The sequence below is a fragment of the Hyla sarda genome, unplaced genomic scaffold (genome assembly GCF_029499605.1).
Source record: "Hyla sarda isolate aHylSar1 unplaced genomic scaffold, aHylSar1.hap1 scaffold_1951, whole genome shotgun sequence".
Lineage (NCBI taxonomy): Eukaryota > Metazoa > Chordata > Amphibia > Anura > Hylidae > Hyla > Hyla sarda.
The window spans coordinates 525-16,096 of record NW_026608607.1 but is presented as its reverse complement, the minus strand read 5'-3'; the positions used below and the strand labels follow the sequence as shown (position 1 = coordinate 16,096).

The 15,572-nt window shown below is 51.4% G+C and overlaps 1 protein-coding gene across 2 annotated transcripts in view; it reads left to right on the top strand.

Moving 5' to 3' along the window:
* The window catches only part of LOC130316761 (SWI/SNF-related matrix-associated actin-dependent regulator of chromatin subfamily D member 3-like), a 52,110-nt gene extending 36,778 nt beyond the window's left edge, over positions 1-15,332 (top strand). For both annotated transcript variants that reach the window (XM_056552809.1, XM_056552808.1), the window contains exons 2-4: positions 9,888-10,075; positions 10,169-10,211; positions 15,211-15,332. In XM_056552809.1, the coding sequence (XP_056408784.1) occupies positions 9,888-10,075; positions 10,169-10,211; positions 15,211-15,285 (306 nt within the window). In that variant the 3' untranslated portion in view covers positions 15,286-15,332. The remainder of the gene's footprint in view (positions 1-9,887; positions 10,076-10,168; positions 10,212-15,210) is intronic.
* The last annotated feature ends 240 nt before the right edge of the window (positions 15,333-15,572 follow it).

Genomic DNA, 15,572 nt, shown 5'->3' with positions numbered 1-15,572 from the left:
TCTATATGTACACTACTACTACTACCACTATACTACCCCTCCTCTATATGTACACTACTACTACTACTACCACTATACTACTCCTCCTCTATATGTACACTACTACTACTACTACCGCTATACTACTCCTCCTCTATATGTACACTACTACTACTACCACTATACTACTCCTCCTCTATATGTACACTACTACTACTACTACCACTATACTACTCCTCCTCTATATGTACACTACTACTACTACTACCACTATACTACCCCTCCTCTATATGTACACTACTACTACTACTACCACTATACTACTCCTCCTCTATATGTACACTACTACTACTACTACCACTATACTACTCCTCCTCTATATGTACACTACTACTACTACTACCGCTATACTACTCCTCCTCTATATGTACACTACTACTACTACCACCGCTATACTCCTCCTCCTCTATATGTACACTACTACTACTACTACCGCTATACTACCCCTCCTCTATATGTATACTACTACTACTACTACCGCTATACTACCCCTCCTCTATATGTACACTACTACTACTACCACCGCTATACTACCCCTCCTCTATATGTACACTACTACTACTACCGCTATACTACTCCTCCTCTATATGTACACTACTACTACTACCACTATACTACTCCTCCTCTATATGTACACTACTACTACTACCACCGCTATACTACTCCTCCTCTATATGTACACTACTACTACTACCACTATACTACCCCTCCTCTATATGTACACTACTACTACTACCGCTATACTACTCCTCCTCTATATGTACACTACTACTACTACTACCACTATACTACTCCTCCTCTATATGTACACTACTACTACTACTACCACTATACTACCCCTCCTCTATATGTACACTACTACTACTACTACCACTATACTACTCCTCCTCTATATGTACACTACTACTACTACCGCTATACTACTCCTCCTCTATATGTACACTACTACTACTACCACTATACTACTCCTCCTCTATATGTACACTACTACTACTACTACCACTATACTACTCCTCCTCTATATGTACACTACTACTACTACTACCACTATACTACCCCTCCTCTATATGTACACTACTACTACTACTACCACTATACTACTCCTCCTCTATATGTACACTACTACTACTACTACCACTATACTACTCCTCCTCTATATGTACACTACTACTACTACTACCGCTATACTACTCCTCCTCTATATGTACACTACTACTACTACCACCGCTATACTCCTCCTCCTCTATATGTACACTACTACTACTACTACCACTATACTACCCCTCTTCTATATGTACACTACTACTACTACCACTATACTACCCCTCCTCTATATGTACACTACTACTACTACTACCGCTATACTACCCCTCCTCTATATGTACACTACTACTACTACTACTACCTCTATACTACTCCTCCTCTATATGTACACTACTACTACTACCACTATACTACTCCTCCTCTATATGTACACTACTACTACTACTACCGCTATACTACTCCTCCTCTATATGTACACTACTACTACTACCACTATACTACTCCTCCTCTATATGTACACTACTACTACTACTACCACTATACTACTCCTCCTCTATATGTACACTACTACTACTACCACTATACTACTCCTCCTCTATATGTACACTACTACTACTACTACCACTATACTACTCCTCCTCTATATGTACACTACTACTACTACTACCACTATACTACCCCTCCTCTATATGTACACTACTACTACTACTACCACTATACTACTCCTCCTCTATATGTACACTACTACTACTACTACCACTATACTACTCCTCCTCTATATGTACACTACTACTACTACTACCGCTATACTACTCCTCCTCTATATGTACACTACTACTACTACCACCGCTATACTCCTCCTCCTCTATATGTACACTACTACTACTACTACCACTATACTACCCCTCTTCTATATGTACACTACTACTACTACCACTATACTACCCCTCCTCTATATGTACACTACTACTACTACTACCGCTATACTACCCCTCCTCTATATGTACACTACTACTACTACTACTACCTCTATACTACTCCTCCTCTATATGTACACTACTACTACTACTACCGCTATACTACCCCTCCTCTATATGTACACTACTACTACTACTACCACCGCTATACTACCCCTCCTCTATATGTACACTACTACTACTACTACCTTTATACTACTCCTCCTCTATATGTACACTACTACTACTACTACCTCTATACTACTCCTCCTCTATATGTACACTACTACTACTACCACCGCTATACTACCCCTCCTCTATATGTACACTACTACTACTACTACTACCGCTATACTACCCCTCCTCTATATGTACACTACTACTACTACTACCACCGCTATACTACCCCTCCTCTATATGTACACTACTACTACTACTACCATACTACTCCTCCTCTATATGTACACTACTACTACTACTACCTCTATACTACTCCTCCTCTATATGTACACTACTACTACTACCACCGCTATACTACCCCTCCTCTATATGTACACTACTACTACTACTACTACTACCGCTATACTACCCCTCCTCTATATGTATACTCCTCCTTTATATGTACACTACTACTACTACTACCGCTATACTACTCCTCCTCTATATGTACACTACTACTACTACTACCGCTATACTACCCCTCCTCTATATGTACACTACTACTACTACCGCTATATTACCCCTCCTCTATATGTACACTACTACTACTACCGCTATACTACCCCTCCTCTATATGTACACTACTACTACTACCGCTATATTACCCCTCCTCTATATGTACACTACTACTACTACCGCTATACTACCCCTCCTCTATATGTACACTACTACTACTACTACTACTACCGCTATACTACCCCTCCTCTATATGTATACTCCTCCTCTATATGTACACTACTACTACTACCACCGCTATACTACCCCTCCTCTATATGTACACTACTACTACTACCTCTATACTACTCCTCCTCTATATGTACACTACTACTGCTACTACCGCTATACTACCCCTCCTCTATATGTATACTCCTCCTCTATATGTACACTACTACTACTACTACCGCTATACTACCCCTCCTCTATATGTATACTCCTCCTCTATATGTACACTACTACTACTACTACCGCTATACTACTCCTCCTCTATATGTACACTACTACTACTACTACCACTATACTACTCCTCCTCTATATGTACACTACTACTACTACTACCACTATACTACTCCTCCTCTATATGTACACTACTACTACTACTACCACTATACTACTCCTCCTCTATATGTACACTACTACTACTACTACCGCTATACTACCCCTCCTCTATATGTACACTACTACTACTACTACTACCTCTATACTACTCCTCCTCTATATGTACACTACTACTACTACCACTATACTACTCCTCCTCTATATGTACACTACTACTACTACTACCACTATACTACTCCTCCTCTATATGTACACTACTACTACTACCACTATACTACTCCTCCTCTATATGTACACTACTACTACTACTACCACTATACTACTCCTCCTCTATATGTACACTACTACTACTACTACCACTATACTACCCCTCCTCTATATGTACACTACTACTACTACTACCACTATACTACTCCTCCTCTATATGTACACTACTACTACTACTACCACTATACTACTCCTCCTCTATATGTACACTACTACTACTACTACCGCTATACTACTCCTCCTCTATATGTACACTACTACTACTACCACCGCTATACTCCTCCTCCTCTATATGTACACTACTACTACTACTACCACTATACTACCCCTCTTCTATATGTACACTACTACTACTACCACTATACTACCCCTCCTCTATATGTACACTACTACTACTACTACCGCTATACTACCCCTCCTCTATATGTACACTACTACTACTACTACTACCTCTATACTACTCCTCCTCTATATGTACACTACTACTACTACTACCGCTATACTACCCCTCCTCTATATGTACACTACTACTACTACTACCACCGCTATACTACCCCTCCTCTATATGTACACTACTACTACTACTACCTTTATACTACTCCTCCTCTATATGTACACTACTACTACTACTACCTCTATACTACTCCTCCTCTATATGTACACTACTACTACTACCACCGCTATACTACCCCTCCTCTATATGTACACTACTACTACTACTACTACCGCTATACTACCCCTCCTCTATATGTACACTACTACTACTACTACCACCGCTATACTACCCCTCCTCTATATGTACACTACTACTACTACTACCTCTATACTACTCCTCCTCTATATGTACACTACTACTACTACTACCTCTATACTACTCCTCCTCTATATGTACACTACTACTACTACCACCGCTATACTACCCCTCCTCTATATGTACACTACTACTACTACTACTACTACCGCTATACTACCCCTCCTCTATATGTATACTCCTCCTTTATATGTACACTACTACTACTACTACTACCGCTATACTACTCCTCCTCTATATGTACACTACTACTACTACTACCGCTATACTACCCCTCCTCTATATGTACACTACTACTACTACCGCTATATTACCCCTCCTCTATATGTACACTACTACTACTACCGCTATACTACCCCTCCTCTATATGTACACTACTACTACTACTACTACTACCGCTATACTACCCCTCCTCTATATGTATACTCCTCCTCTATATGTACACTACTACTACTACCACCGCTATACTACCCCTCCTCTATATGTACACTACTACTACTACCTCTATACTACTCCTCCTCTATATGTACACTACTACTGCTACTACCGCTATACTACCCCTCCTCTATATGTATACTCCTCCTCTATATGTACACTACTACTACTACTACCGCTATACTACCCCTCCTCTATATGTATACTCCTCCTCTATATGTACACTACTACTACTACTACCGCTATACTACTCCTCCTCTATATGTACACTACTACTACTACTACCGCTATACTACTCCTCCTCTATATGTATACTCCTCCTCTATATGTACACTACTACTACTACCACCGCTATACTACTCCTCCTCTATATGTACACTACTACTACTACTACCGCTATACTACCCCTCCTCTATATGTATACTCCTCCTCTATATGTACACTACTACTACTACTACCGCTATACTACCCCTCCTCTATATGTATACTCCTCCTCTATATGTACACTACTACTACTACTACCGCTATACTACCCCTCCTCTATATGTACACTACTACTACTACTACCGCTATACTACCCCTCCTCTATATGTATACTCCTCCTCTATATGTACACTACTACTACTACTACCGCTATACTACCCCTCCTCTATATGTATACTCCTCCTCTATATGTACACTACTACTACTACTACCGCTATACTACCCCTCCTCTATATGTACACTACTACTACTACTACCGCTATACTACTCCTCCTCTATATGTACACTACTACTACTACTACTACTACCGCTATACTACCCCTCCTCTATATGTATACTCCTCCTCTATATGTACACTACTACTACTACTACCGCTATACTACTCCTCCTCTTTATGTACACTACTACTACTACCGCTATACTACCCCTCCTCTATATGTACACTACTACTACTACTACCGCTATACTACTCCTCCTCTATATGTACACTACTACTACTACCACCGCTATACTACCCCTCCTCTATATGTACACTACTACTACTACTACTACTACCGCTATACTACCCCTCCTCTATATGTATACTCCTCCTCTATATGTACACTACTACTACTACCACCGCTATACTACCCCTCCTCTATATGTACACTACTACTACTACTACCGCTATACTACCCCTCCTCTATATGTACACTACTACTACTACTACCGCTATACTACCCCTCCTCTATATGTACACTACTACTACTACCACCGCTATACTACCCCTCCTCTATATGTACACTACTACTACTACTACTACTACCGCTATACTACCCCTCCTCTATATGTATACTCCTCTTCTATATGTACACTACTACTACTACTACCGCTATACTACTCCTCCTCTTTATGTACACTACTACTACTACCACTATACTACCCCTCCTCTATATGTACACTACTACTACTACTACTACCGCTATACTCCTCCTCCTCTATATGTACACTACTACTACTACCACCGCTATACTGCCCCTCCTCTATATGTACACTACTACTACTACTACTACCGCTATACTCCTCCTCCTCTATATGTACACTACTACTACTACCGCTATACTACTCCTCCTCTATATGTACATTACTACTACTACCACTACCACTATACTACCCCTCCTCTATATGTACACTACTACTACTACTACCACCGCTATACTACTCCTCCTCTATATGTACACTACTACTACTACTACCGCTATACTACTCCTCCTCTTTATGTACACTACTACTACTACTACCACTATACTACCCCTCCTCTATATGTACACTACTACTACTACCGCTATACTACTCCTCCTCTATATGTACACTACTACTACTACCACTATACTACCCCTCCTCTATATGTACACTACTACTACTACCGCTATACTACCCCTCCTCTATATGTACACTACTACTACTACCACTATTCTACTCCCCCTCTATATGTACACTACTACTACCACCGCTATACTACCCCTCCTCTATATGTACACTACTACTACTACCGCTATACTACTCCTCCTCTATATGTACACTACTACCACTACTACTATACTACCCCTCCTCTATATGTACACTACTACTACTACCGCTATACTACTCCTCCTCTTTATGTACACTACTACTACTGCTATACTACCCCTCCTCTATATGTACACTACTACTACTACCGCTATACTACTCCTCCTCTTTATGTACACTACTACTACTGCTATACTACCCCTCCTCTATATGTACACTACTTCTACTACTACTACTACTACCACTATACTACCCCTCCTCTATATGTACACTACTACTACTACTACCACCGCTATACTACTCCTCCTCTTTATGTACACTACTACTACTGCTATACTACCCCTCCTCTATATGTACACTACTACTAGTACTACTACTACTACCACTATACTACCCCTCCTCTATATGTACACTACTACTACTACTACCGCTATACTACTCCTCCTCTATATGTATACTACTACTACTACTACCGCTATACTACCCCTCCTCTATATGTACACTACTACTACTACCGCTATACTACCCCTCCTCTATATGTACACTACTACTACTACTACCGCTATACTACCCCTCCTCTATATGTACACTACTACTACTACCACCGCTATACTACCCCTCCTCTATATGTACACTACTACTACTACTACCGCTATACTACCCCTCCTCTATATGTACACTACTACTACTACCACCGCTATACTACTCCCCCTCTATATGTACACTACTACTACCACCGCTATACTACCCCTCCTCTATATGTACACTACTACTACTACCGCTATACTACTCCTCCTCTATATGTACACTACTACTACTACCGCTATACTACTCCTCCTCTATATGTACACTACTACCACTACTACTATACTACCCCTCCTCTATATGTACACTACTACTACTACTACCACCGCTATACTACTCCTCCTCTTTATGTACACTACTACTACTGCTATACTACCCCTCCTCTATATGTACACTACTACTAGTACTACTACTACTACCACTATACTACCCCTCCTCTATATGTACACTACTACTACTACTACCACTATACTACCCCTCCTCTATATGTACACTACTACTACTACTACCGCTATACTACCCCTCCTCTATATGTATACTACTACTACTACCGCTATACTACTCCTCCTCTATATGTATACTACTACTACTACTACCACTATACTACCCCTCCTCTATATGTACACTACTACTACTACTACCACTATACTACCCCTCCTCTATATGTACACTACTACTACTACTACCGCTATACTACTCCTCCTCTATATGTATACTACTACTACTACTACCGCTATACTACCCCTCCTCTATATGTACACTACTACTACTACCGCTATACTACCCCTCCTCTATATGTACACTACTACTACTACTACCGCTATACTACCCCTCCTCTATATGTACACTACTACTACTACCGCTATACTACCCCTCCTCTATATGTATACTACTACTACTACTACCACTATACTACCCCTCCTCTATATGTACACTACTACTACTACTACCACTATACTACCCCTCCTCTATATGTACACTACTACTACTACTACCGCTATACTACTCCTCCTCTATATGTATACTACTACTACTACTACCGCTATACTACCCCTCCTCTATATGTACACTACTACTACTACTACCGCTATACTACCCCTCCTCTATATGTACACTACTACTGCTACTACCGCTATACTACCCCTCCTCTATATGTACACTACTACTACTACTACCGCTATACTGCCCCTCCTCTATATGTATACTACTACTACTACCGCTATACTACCCCTCCTCTATATGTATACTACTACTACTACTACCGCTATACTACCCCTCCTCTATATGTATACCCCTCCTCTATATGTATACCCCTCCTCTATATGTATACCCCTCCTCTATATGTATACCCCTCCTCTATATGTATACCCCTCCTCTATATGTATACCCCTCCTCTATATGTATACCCCTCCTCTATATGTATACCCCTCCTCTATATGTATACTCCTCCTCCCCCTTCCCTCCTCGACTTCTTCGTGTGGTTTTCACCTTTAAGAAGTTTCACTGTATTTGGAATAGTAAGAACAATCAGCCCTGAAGCCCCCAGAGATGATGGTGAAGATGTCCCATGGCCCCTGTTGTTGTGGGCCGTCCCTCCCCCGCCCTGTTGTGGGCCGTCCCTCCCCCGCCCTGTTGTGGGCCGTCCCTCCCCCGCCCTGTTGATGTGGGCCGTCCCTCCCCCGCCCTGTTGTTGTGGGCCGTCCCTCCCCCGCCCTGTTGTTGTGGGCCGTCCCTCCCCGCCCTGTTGTTGTGGGTCGTCCCTCCCCGCCCTGTTGTTGTGGGTTGTCCCTCCCCCGCCCTGTTGTTGTGGGTCGTCCCTCCCCGCCCTGTTGTTGTGGGTTGTCCCTCCCCCGCCCTGTTGTTGTGGGTTGTCCCTCCCCGCCCTGTTGTTGTGGGTTGTCCCTCCCCCGCCCTGTTGTTGTGGGTTGTCCCTCCCCCGCCCTGTTGTTGTGGGTCGTCCCTCCCCCGCCCTGTTGTTGTGGGTTGTCCCTCCCCCGCCCTGTTGTTGTGGGTCGTCCCTCCCCGCCCTGTTGTTGTGGGTCGTCCCTCCCCGCCCTGTTGTTGTGGGTCGTCCCTCCCCCGCCCTGTTTTTGTGGGTCGTCCCTCCCCGCCCTATTGTTGTGGGTCGTCCCTCCCCGCCCTGTTGTTGTGGGTTGTCCCTCCCCCGCCCTGCTGTTGTGGGCCGTCCCTCCCCCGCCCTGTTGTGGGCCGTCCCTCCCCCGCCCTGTTGTTGTGGGTCGTCCCTCCCCCGCCCTGTTGTTGTGGGTCGTCCCTCCCCCGCCCTGTTGTTCTGGGTCGTCCCTCCCCGCCCTGTTGTTGTAGGTCGTCCCTCCCCCGCCCTGTTTTTGTGGGTTGTCCCTCCCCCGCCCTGTTGTTGTGGGTCGTCCTTCCCTTTCCCATGATCCACCAAATCTCATTATCTCCTTCTTGTTGTGTCTTCTCAGCGCCCTGGGATGCCCTCTGGGGCCCGAATGCCTCATCAGGGTGCTCCCATGGGCCCTCCGGGACCCCCATTTGGTGGAAGTCCATCTGTCCGGCCTGGAATCCCACCTACAGTAATGGAACCAACCAGAAAACGGTCAGCTCCTCCACAGGTTCAGCAAACCACGCCCACACAGGGGCGGAGCCGAAGGTAAACAGCTACTGTGGGGGCGTGTCCAGGACAACAAGACGGTATAAATAATGTAACAATGTAATAATTCTCCATTCTATTCCCAATATTCAGCACTAAAAGACAAAAGATGGCCGACAAGATTCTCCCTCAACGGGTGAGTGCAGCCTCCTCCCCCCTCTCCAGTGAGTGCAGCCTCCTCCCCCCTCTCCAGTGAGTGCAGCCTCCTCCCCCCTCTCCAGTGAGTGCAGCCCCCTCCCCCCCTCTCCAGTGAGTGCAGCCCCCTCCCCCCTCTCCAGTGAGTGCAGCCTCCTCCTCCCTCTCCAGTGAGTGCAGCCCCCTCCCCCCTCTCCAGTGAGTGCAGCCTCCTCCCCCCTCTCCAGTGAGTGCAGCCTCCTCCCCCCTCTCCAGTGAGTGCAGCCCCCTCCCCCCTCTCCAGTGAGTGCAGCCTCCTCCCCCCTCTCCAGTGAGTGCAGCCTCCTCCCCCTCCCCCCTCTCCAGTGAGTGCAGCCTCCTCCCCCCCTCTCCAGTGAGTGCAGCCTCCTCCCCCCTCTCCAGTGAGTGCAGCCTCCTCCCCCTCCCCCCTCTCCAGTGAGTGCAGCCTCCTCCCCCTCTCCAGTGAGTGCAGCCTCCTCCCCCCCTCTCCAGTGAGTGCAGCCTCCTCCCCCCTCTCCAGTGAGTGCAGCCTCCTCCCCCCTCTCCAGTAAGTGCAGCCTCCTCTCCCCTCTCCAGTGAGTGCAGCCTCCTCCCCCCTCTCCAGTGAGTGCAGCCTCCTCCCCCCTCTCCAGTGAGTGCTGCCTCCTCCCCCCTCTCCAGTGAGTGCAGCCTCCTCCCCCTCCCCCCTCTCCAGTGAGTGCAGCCTCCTCCCCCTCCCCCCTCTCCAGTGAGTTTAGCCTCCCCCCTCCCCCTCTCCAGTGAGTTTAGCCTCCCCCTCCCCCTCTCAGTGAGTGCAGCCTCCTCTCCCTCTCCAGTGAGTGCAGCCTCCTCCCCCTCCCCCTCTCCAGTGAGTGCAGCCTCCTCCCCCCCTCTCCAGTGAGTGCAGCCTCCTCCCCCCCTCTCCAGTGAGGGCAGCCTCCTCCCCCCTCTCCAGTGAGTGCAGCCTCCTCCCCCCTCTTCAGTGAGTGCTGCCTCCTCCCCCCTCTCCAGTGAGTGCAGCCTCCTCCCCCTCCCCCCTCTCCAGTGAGTGCAGCCTCCTCCCCCTCCCCCCTCTCCAGTGAGTTTAGCCTCCCCCCTCCCCCTCTCCAGTGAGTTTAGCCTCCCCCTCCCCCTCTCCAGTGAGTGCAGCCTCCCTCTCCCTCTCCAGTGAGTGCAGCCTCCTCCCCCTCCCCCTCTCCAGTGAGTGCAGCCTCCTCCCCCCCTCTCCAGTGAGTGCAGCCTCCTCCCCCCCTCTCCAGTGAGGGCAGCCTCCTCCCCCCTCTCCAGTGAGTGCAGCCTCCTCCCCCTTTCCAGTGAGTGCAGCCTCCTCCTCCCTCCTCCCCCCTCTCCAGTGAGTGCAGCCTCCTCCCCCTCCCCCCTCTCCAGTGAGTGCAGCCTCCCCCCTCTCCAGTGAGTGCAGCCTCCTCCCCCCTCTCCAGTGAGTGCAGCCTCCTCTCCCCCTCTCCAGTGAGTGCAGCCTCCTCCCCCTCTCCAGTGAGTGCAGCCTCCTCTTCCCCCCCTCCCCCCTCTCCAGTGAGTGCAGCCTCCTCCCCCTCCCCCCTCTCCAGTGAGTGCAGCCTCCTCCCCCCTCTCCAGTGAGTGCAGCCTCCCCCCTCCCCCCTCTCCAGTGAGTGCAGCCTCCCCCCTCCCCCCTCTCCAGTGAGTGCAGCCTCCCCCCTCCCCCTCTGCAGTGAGTGCAGCCTCCCCCCTCTCCAGTGAGTGCAGCCTCCCCCCTCTCCAGTGACTGCAGCCTCCTCCCCCCTCTCCAGTGAGTGCAGCCTCCTCCCCCTCTCCAGTGAGTGCAGCCTCCTCCCCCCTCTCCAGTGAGTGCAGCCTCCTCCCCCCCCTCCCCCCTCTCCAGTGAGTGCAGCCTCCTCCCCCCCCCCTCCCCCCTCTCCAGTGAGTGCAGACTCCTCCCCCCTCCAGTGAGTGCAGACTCCTCCCCTCTCAGTGAGTGCAGCCTCCTCCCCCCCTCTCCAGTGAGTGCAGCCTCCTCCCCCCCCCTCCCCCCTCTCCAGTGAGTGCAGCCTCCTCCCCCCCCCTCCCCCCTCTCCAGTGAGTGCAGACTCCTCCCCCCTCCAGTGAGTGCAGACTCCTCCCCTCTCCAGTGAGTGCAGACTCCTCCCCCCTCCAGTGAGTGCAGCCTCCTCCCCCCTCTCCAGTGAGTGCAGCCTCCTCCCCCCTCTCCAGTGAGTGCAGCCTCCTCCCCCCCTCTCCAGTGAGTGCAGCCTCCTCCCCCCTCTCCAGTGAGTGCAGCCTCCTCCCCCCTCTCCAGTGAGTGCAGCCTCCTCCCCCCTCTCCAGTGAGTGCAGCCTCCTCCCCCTCTCCAGTGAGTGCAGCCTCCTCCCCCCTCTCCAGTGAGTGCAGCCTCCTCCCCCTCTCCAGTGAGTGCAGCCTCCTCCCCCCTCTCCAGTGAGTGCAGCCTCCTCCCCCTCTCCAGTGAGTGCAGCCTCCTCCCCCTCCCCCCTCTCCAGTGAGTGCAGCCTCCTATCCCCTCCCCCCTCTCCAGTGAGTTTAGCCTCCCCCCTCCCCCTCTCCAGTGAGTGCAGCCTCCTCCTCCCCCCTCTCCAGTGAGTGCAGCCTCCTCCTCCCCCCTCTCCAGTGACTGCAGCCTCCTCCCCCCTCTCCAGTGAGTGCAGCCTCCTCCCCCTCTCCAGTGAGTGCAGCCTCCTCCTCCCCCCTCCCCCCCTCTCCAGTGAGTGCAGCCTCCTCCCCCCCTCTCCAGTGAGTGCAGCCTCCTCCCCCCCCTCCCCCCTCTCCAGTGAGTGCAGCCTCCTCCCCCCCTCCCCCCTCTCCAGTGAGTGCAGACTCCTCCCCCCTCCAGTGAGTGCAGACTCCTCCCCTCTCCAGTGAGTGCAGACTCCTCCCCCCTCCAGTGAGTGCAGCCTCCTCCCCCCCCCTCCAGTGAGTGCAGCCTCCTCCCCCCTCTCCAGTGAGTGCAGCCTCCTCCCCCCTCTCCAGTGAGTGCAGCCTCCTCCCCCCTCTCCAGTGAGTGCAGCCTCCTCCGCCCCCTCTCCAGTGAGTGCAGCCTCCTCCCCCCTCTCCAGTGAGTGCAGCCTCCTCCCCCTCTCCAGTGAGTGCAGCCTCCTCCCCCCTCTCCAGTGAGTGCAGCCTCCTCCCCCCTCTCCAGTGAGTGCAGCCTCCTCCCCCCTCTCCAGTGAGTGCAGCCTCCTCCCCCCTCTCCAGTGAGTGCAGCCCTCCTCCCCCCTCTCCAGTGAGTGCAGCCTCCTCCCCCTCCCCCCTCTCCAGTGAGTGCAGCCTCCTCCCCCTCCCCCCTCTCCAGTGAGTTTAGCCTCCCCCCTCCCCCTCTCCAGTGAGTTTAGCATCCCCCTCCCCCTCTCCAGTGAGTGCAGCCTCCTCCTCCCCCCTCTCCAGTGAGTGCAGCCTCCTCCTCCCCCCTCTCCAGTGACTGCAGCCTCCTCCCCCCTCTCCAGTGAGTGCAGCCTCCTCCCCCTCTCCAGTGAGTGCAGCCTCCTCCTCCCCCCCTCCCCCCCTCTCCAGTGAGTGCAGCCTCCTCCCCCCCCTCTCCAGTGAGTGCAGCCTCCTCCCCCCCCTCCCCCCTCTCCAGTGAGTGCAGCTTCCTCCCCCCCCTCCCCCCTCTCCAGTGAGTGCAGACTCCTCCCCCCTCCAGTGAGTGCAGACTCCTCCCCTCTCCAGTGAGTGCAGACTCCTCCCCCTCTCCAGTGAGTGCAGACTCCTCCCCTCTCCAGTGAGTGCAGACTCCTCCCCCCTCTCCAGTGAGTGCAGCCTCCTCCCCCCTCTCCAGTGAGTGCAGCCTCCTCCCCCCTCTCCAGTGAGTGCAGCCTCCTCCCCCCCTCTCCAGTGAGTGCAGCCTCCTCCCCCCTCTCCAGTGAGTGCAGCCTCCTCCCCCCCTCTCCAGTGAGTGCAGCCTCCTCCCCCTCCCCCCTCTCCAGTGAGTGCAGCCTCCTCCCCCTCCCCCCTCTCCAGTGAGTTTAGCCTCCCCCCTCCCCCTCTCCAGTGAGTTTAGCATCCCCCTCCCCCTCTCCAGTGAGTGCAGCCTCCTCCCCCTCTCTAGTGAGTGCAGCCTCCTCCCCCTCCCCAGTGAGTGCAGCCTCCTCCCCCTCCCCCTCTCCAGTGAGTGCAGCCTCCTCCCCCCCTCTCCAGTGAGTGCAGCCTCCTCCCCCCTCTCCAGTGAGTGCAGCCTCCTCCCCCTCCCCCCTCTCCAGTGAGTGCAGCCTCCTCCCCCCTCTCCAGTGAGTGCAGCCTCCCCCCTCTCCAGTGAGTGCAGCCTCCTCCCCCCCTCTCCAGTGAGTGCAGCCTCCTCCCCCCTCTCCAGTGAGTGCAGCCTCCTCCCCCTCCCCCCTCTCCAGTGAGTGCAGCCTCCTCTCCCCCCTCTCCAGTGAGTGCAGCCTCCCCCCCCTCCCCCCTCTCCAGTGAGTGCAGCCTCCTCCCCCCTCTCCAGTGAGTGCAGCCTCCTCCCCCCTCTCCAGTGAGTGCAGCCTCCTCCCCCCTCTCCAGTGAGTGCAGCCTCCCCCCTCCCCCCTCTCCAGTGAGTGCAGCCTCCCCCCTCCCCCTCTCCAGTGAGTGCAGCCTCCTCCTCCCCCCTCTCCAGTGAGTGCAGCCTCCTCCTCCCCCCTCTCCAGTGAGTGCAGCCTCCTCCTCCCCCCTCTCCAGTGAGTGCAGCCTCCTCCACCCCTCTCCAGTGAGTGCAGCCTCCTCCCCCTCTCCAGTGAGTGCAGCCTCCTCCTCCCCCCCTCTCCAGTGAGTGCAGCCTCCTCCCCCCCTCTCCAGTGAGTGCAGCCTCCTCCCCCCCCCCTCCCCCCTCTCTAGTGAGTGCAGCCTCCTCCCCCCCTCTCCAGTGAGTGCAGCCTCCTCCCCCCCCTCCCCCCTCTCCAGTGAGTGCAGACTCCTCCCCTCTCCAGTGAGTGCAGACTCCTCCCCCCTCCAGTGAGTGCAGACTCCTCCCCCTCCAGTGACTGCAGACTCCTCCCCCTCCAGTGAGTGCAGCCCCTCCCCTCTGTTGCCCCTCCCCATTGCCTCACTGCTTGTTCCCCCCTCAGGTGCGGGAGCTGGTGCCGGAGTCTCAGGCCTATATGGATCTTCTGGCATTGAAAGAAAATTGGACCAAACCATAATGAGGAAACGGGTGGATATCCAGGAGGCTCTGAAGAGACCGATGAAGGTGAGCGCAGAATATAGGGGGGGACACATCATATCACCGGGGGGCGGGATCCAACCTCAGAGGGCAGGAAGGGGTAAATACTGAATATAGGGGGTGGACAGGGGTAAATACTGTATATAGGGGAGGAGAGGGGTAAATACTGTATATAGGGGAGGAGAGGGGTAAATACTGTATATAGGGGTGGACAGGGGTAAATACTGTATATAGGGGAGATGGAGGGGTAAATACTGAATATAGGGG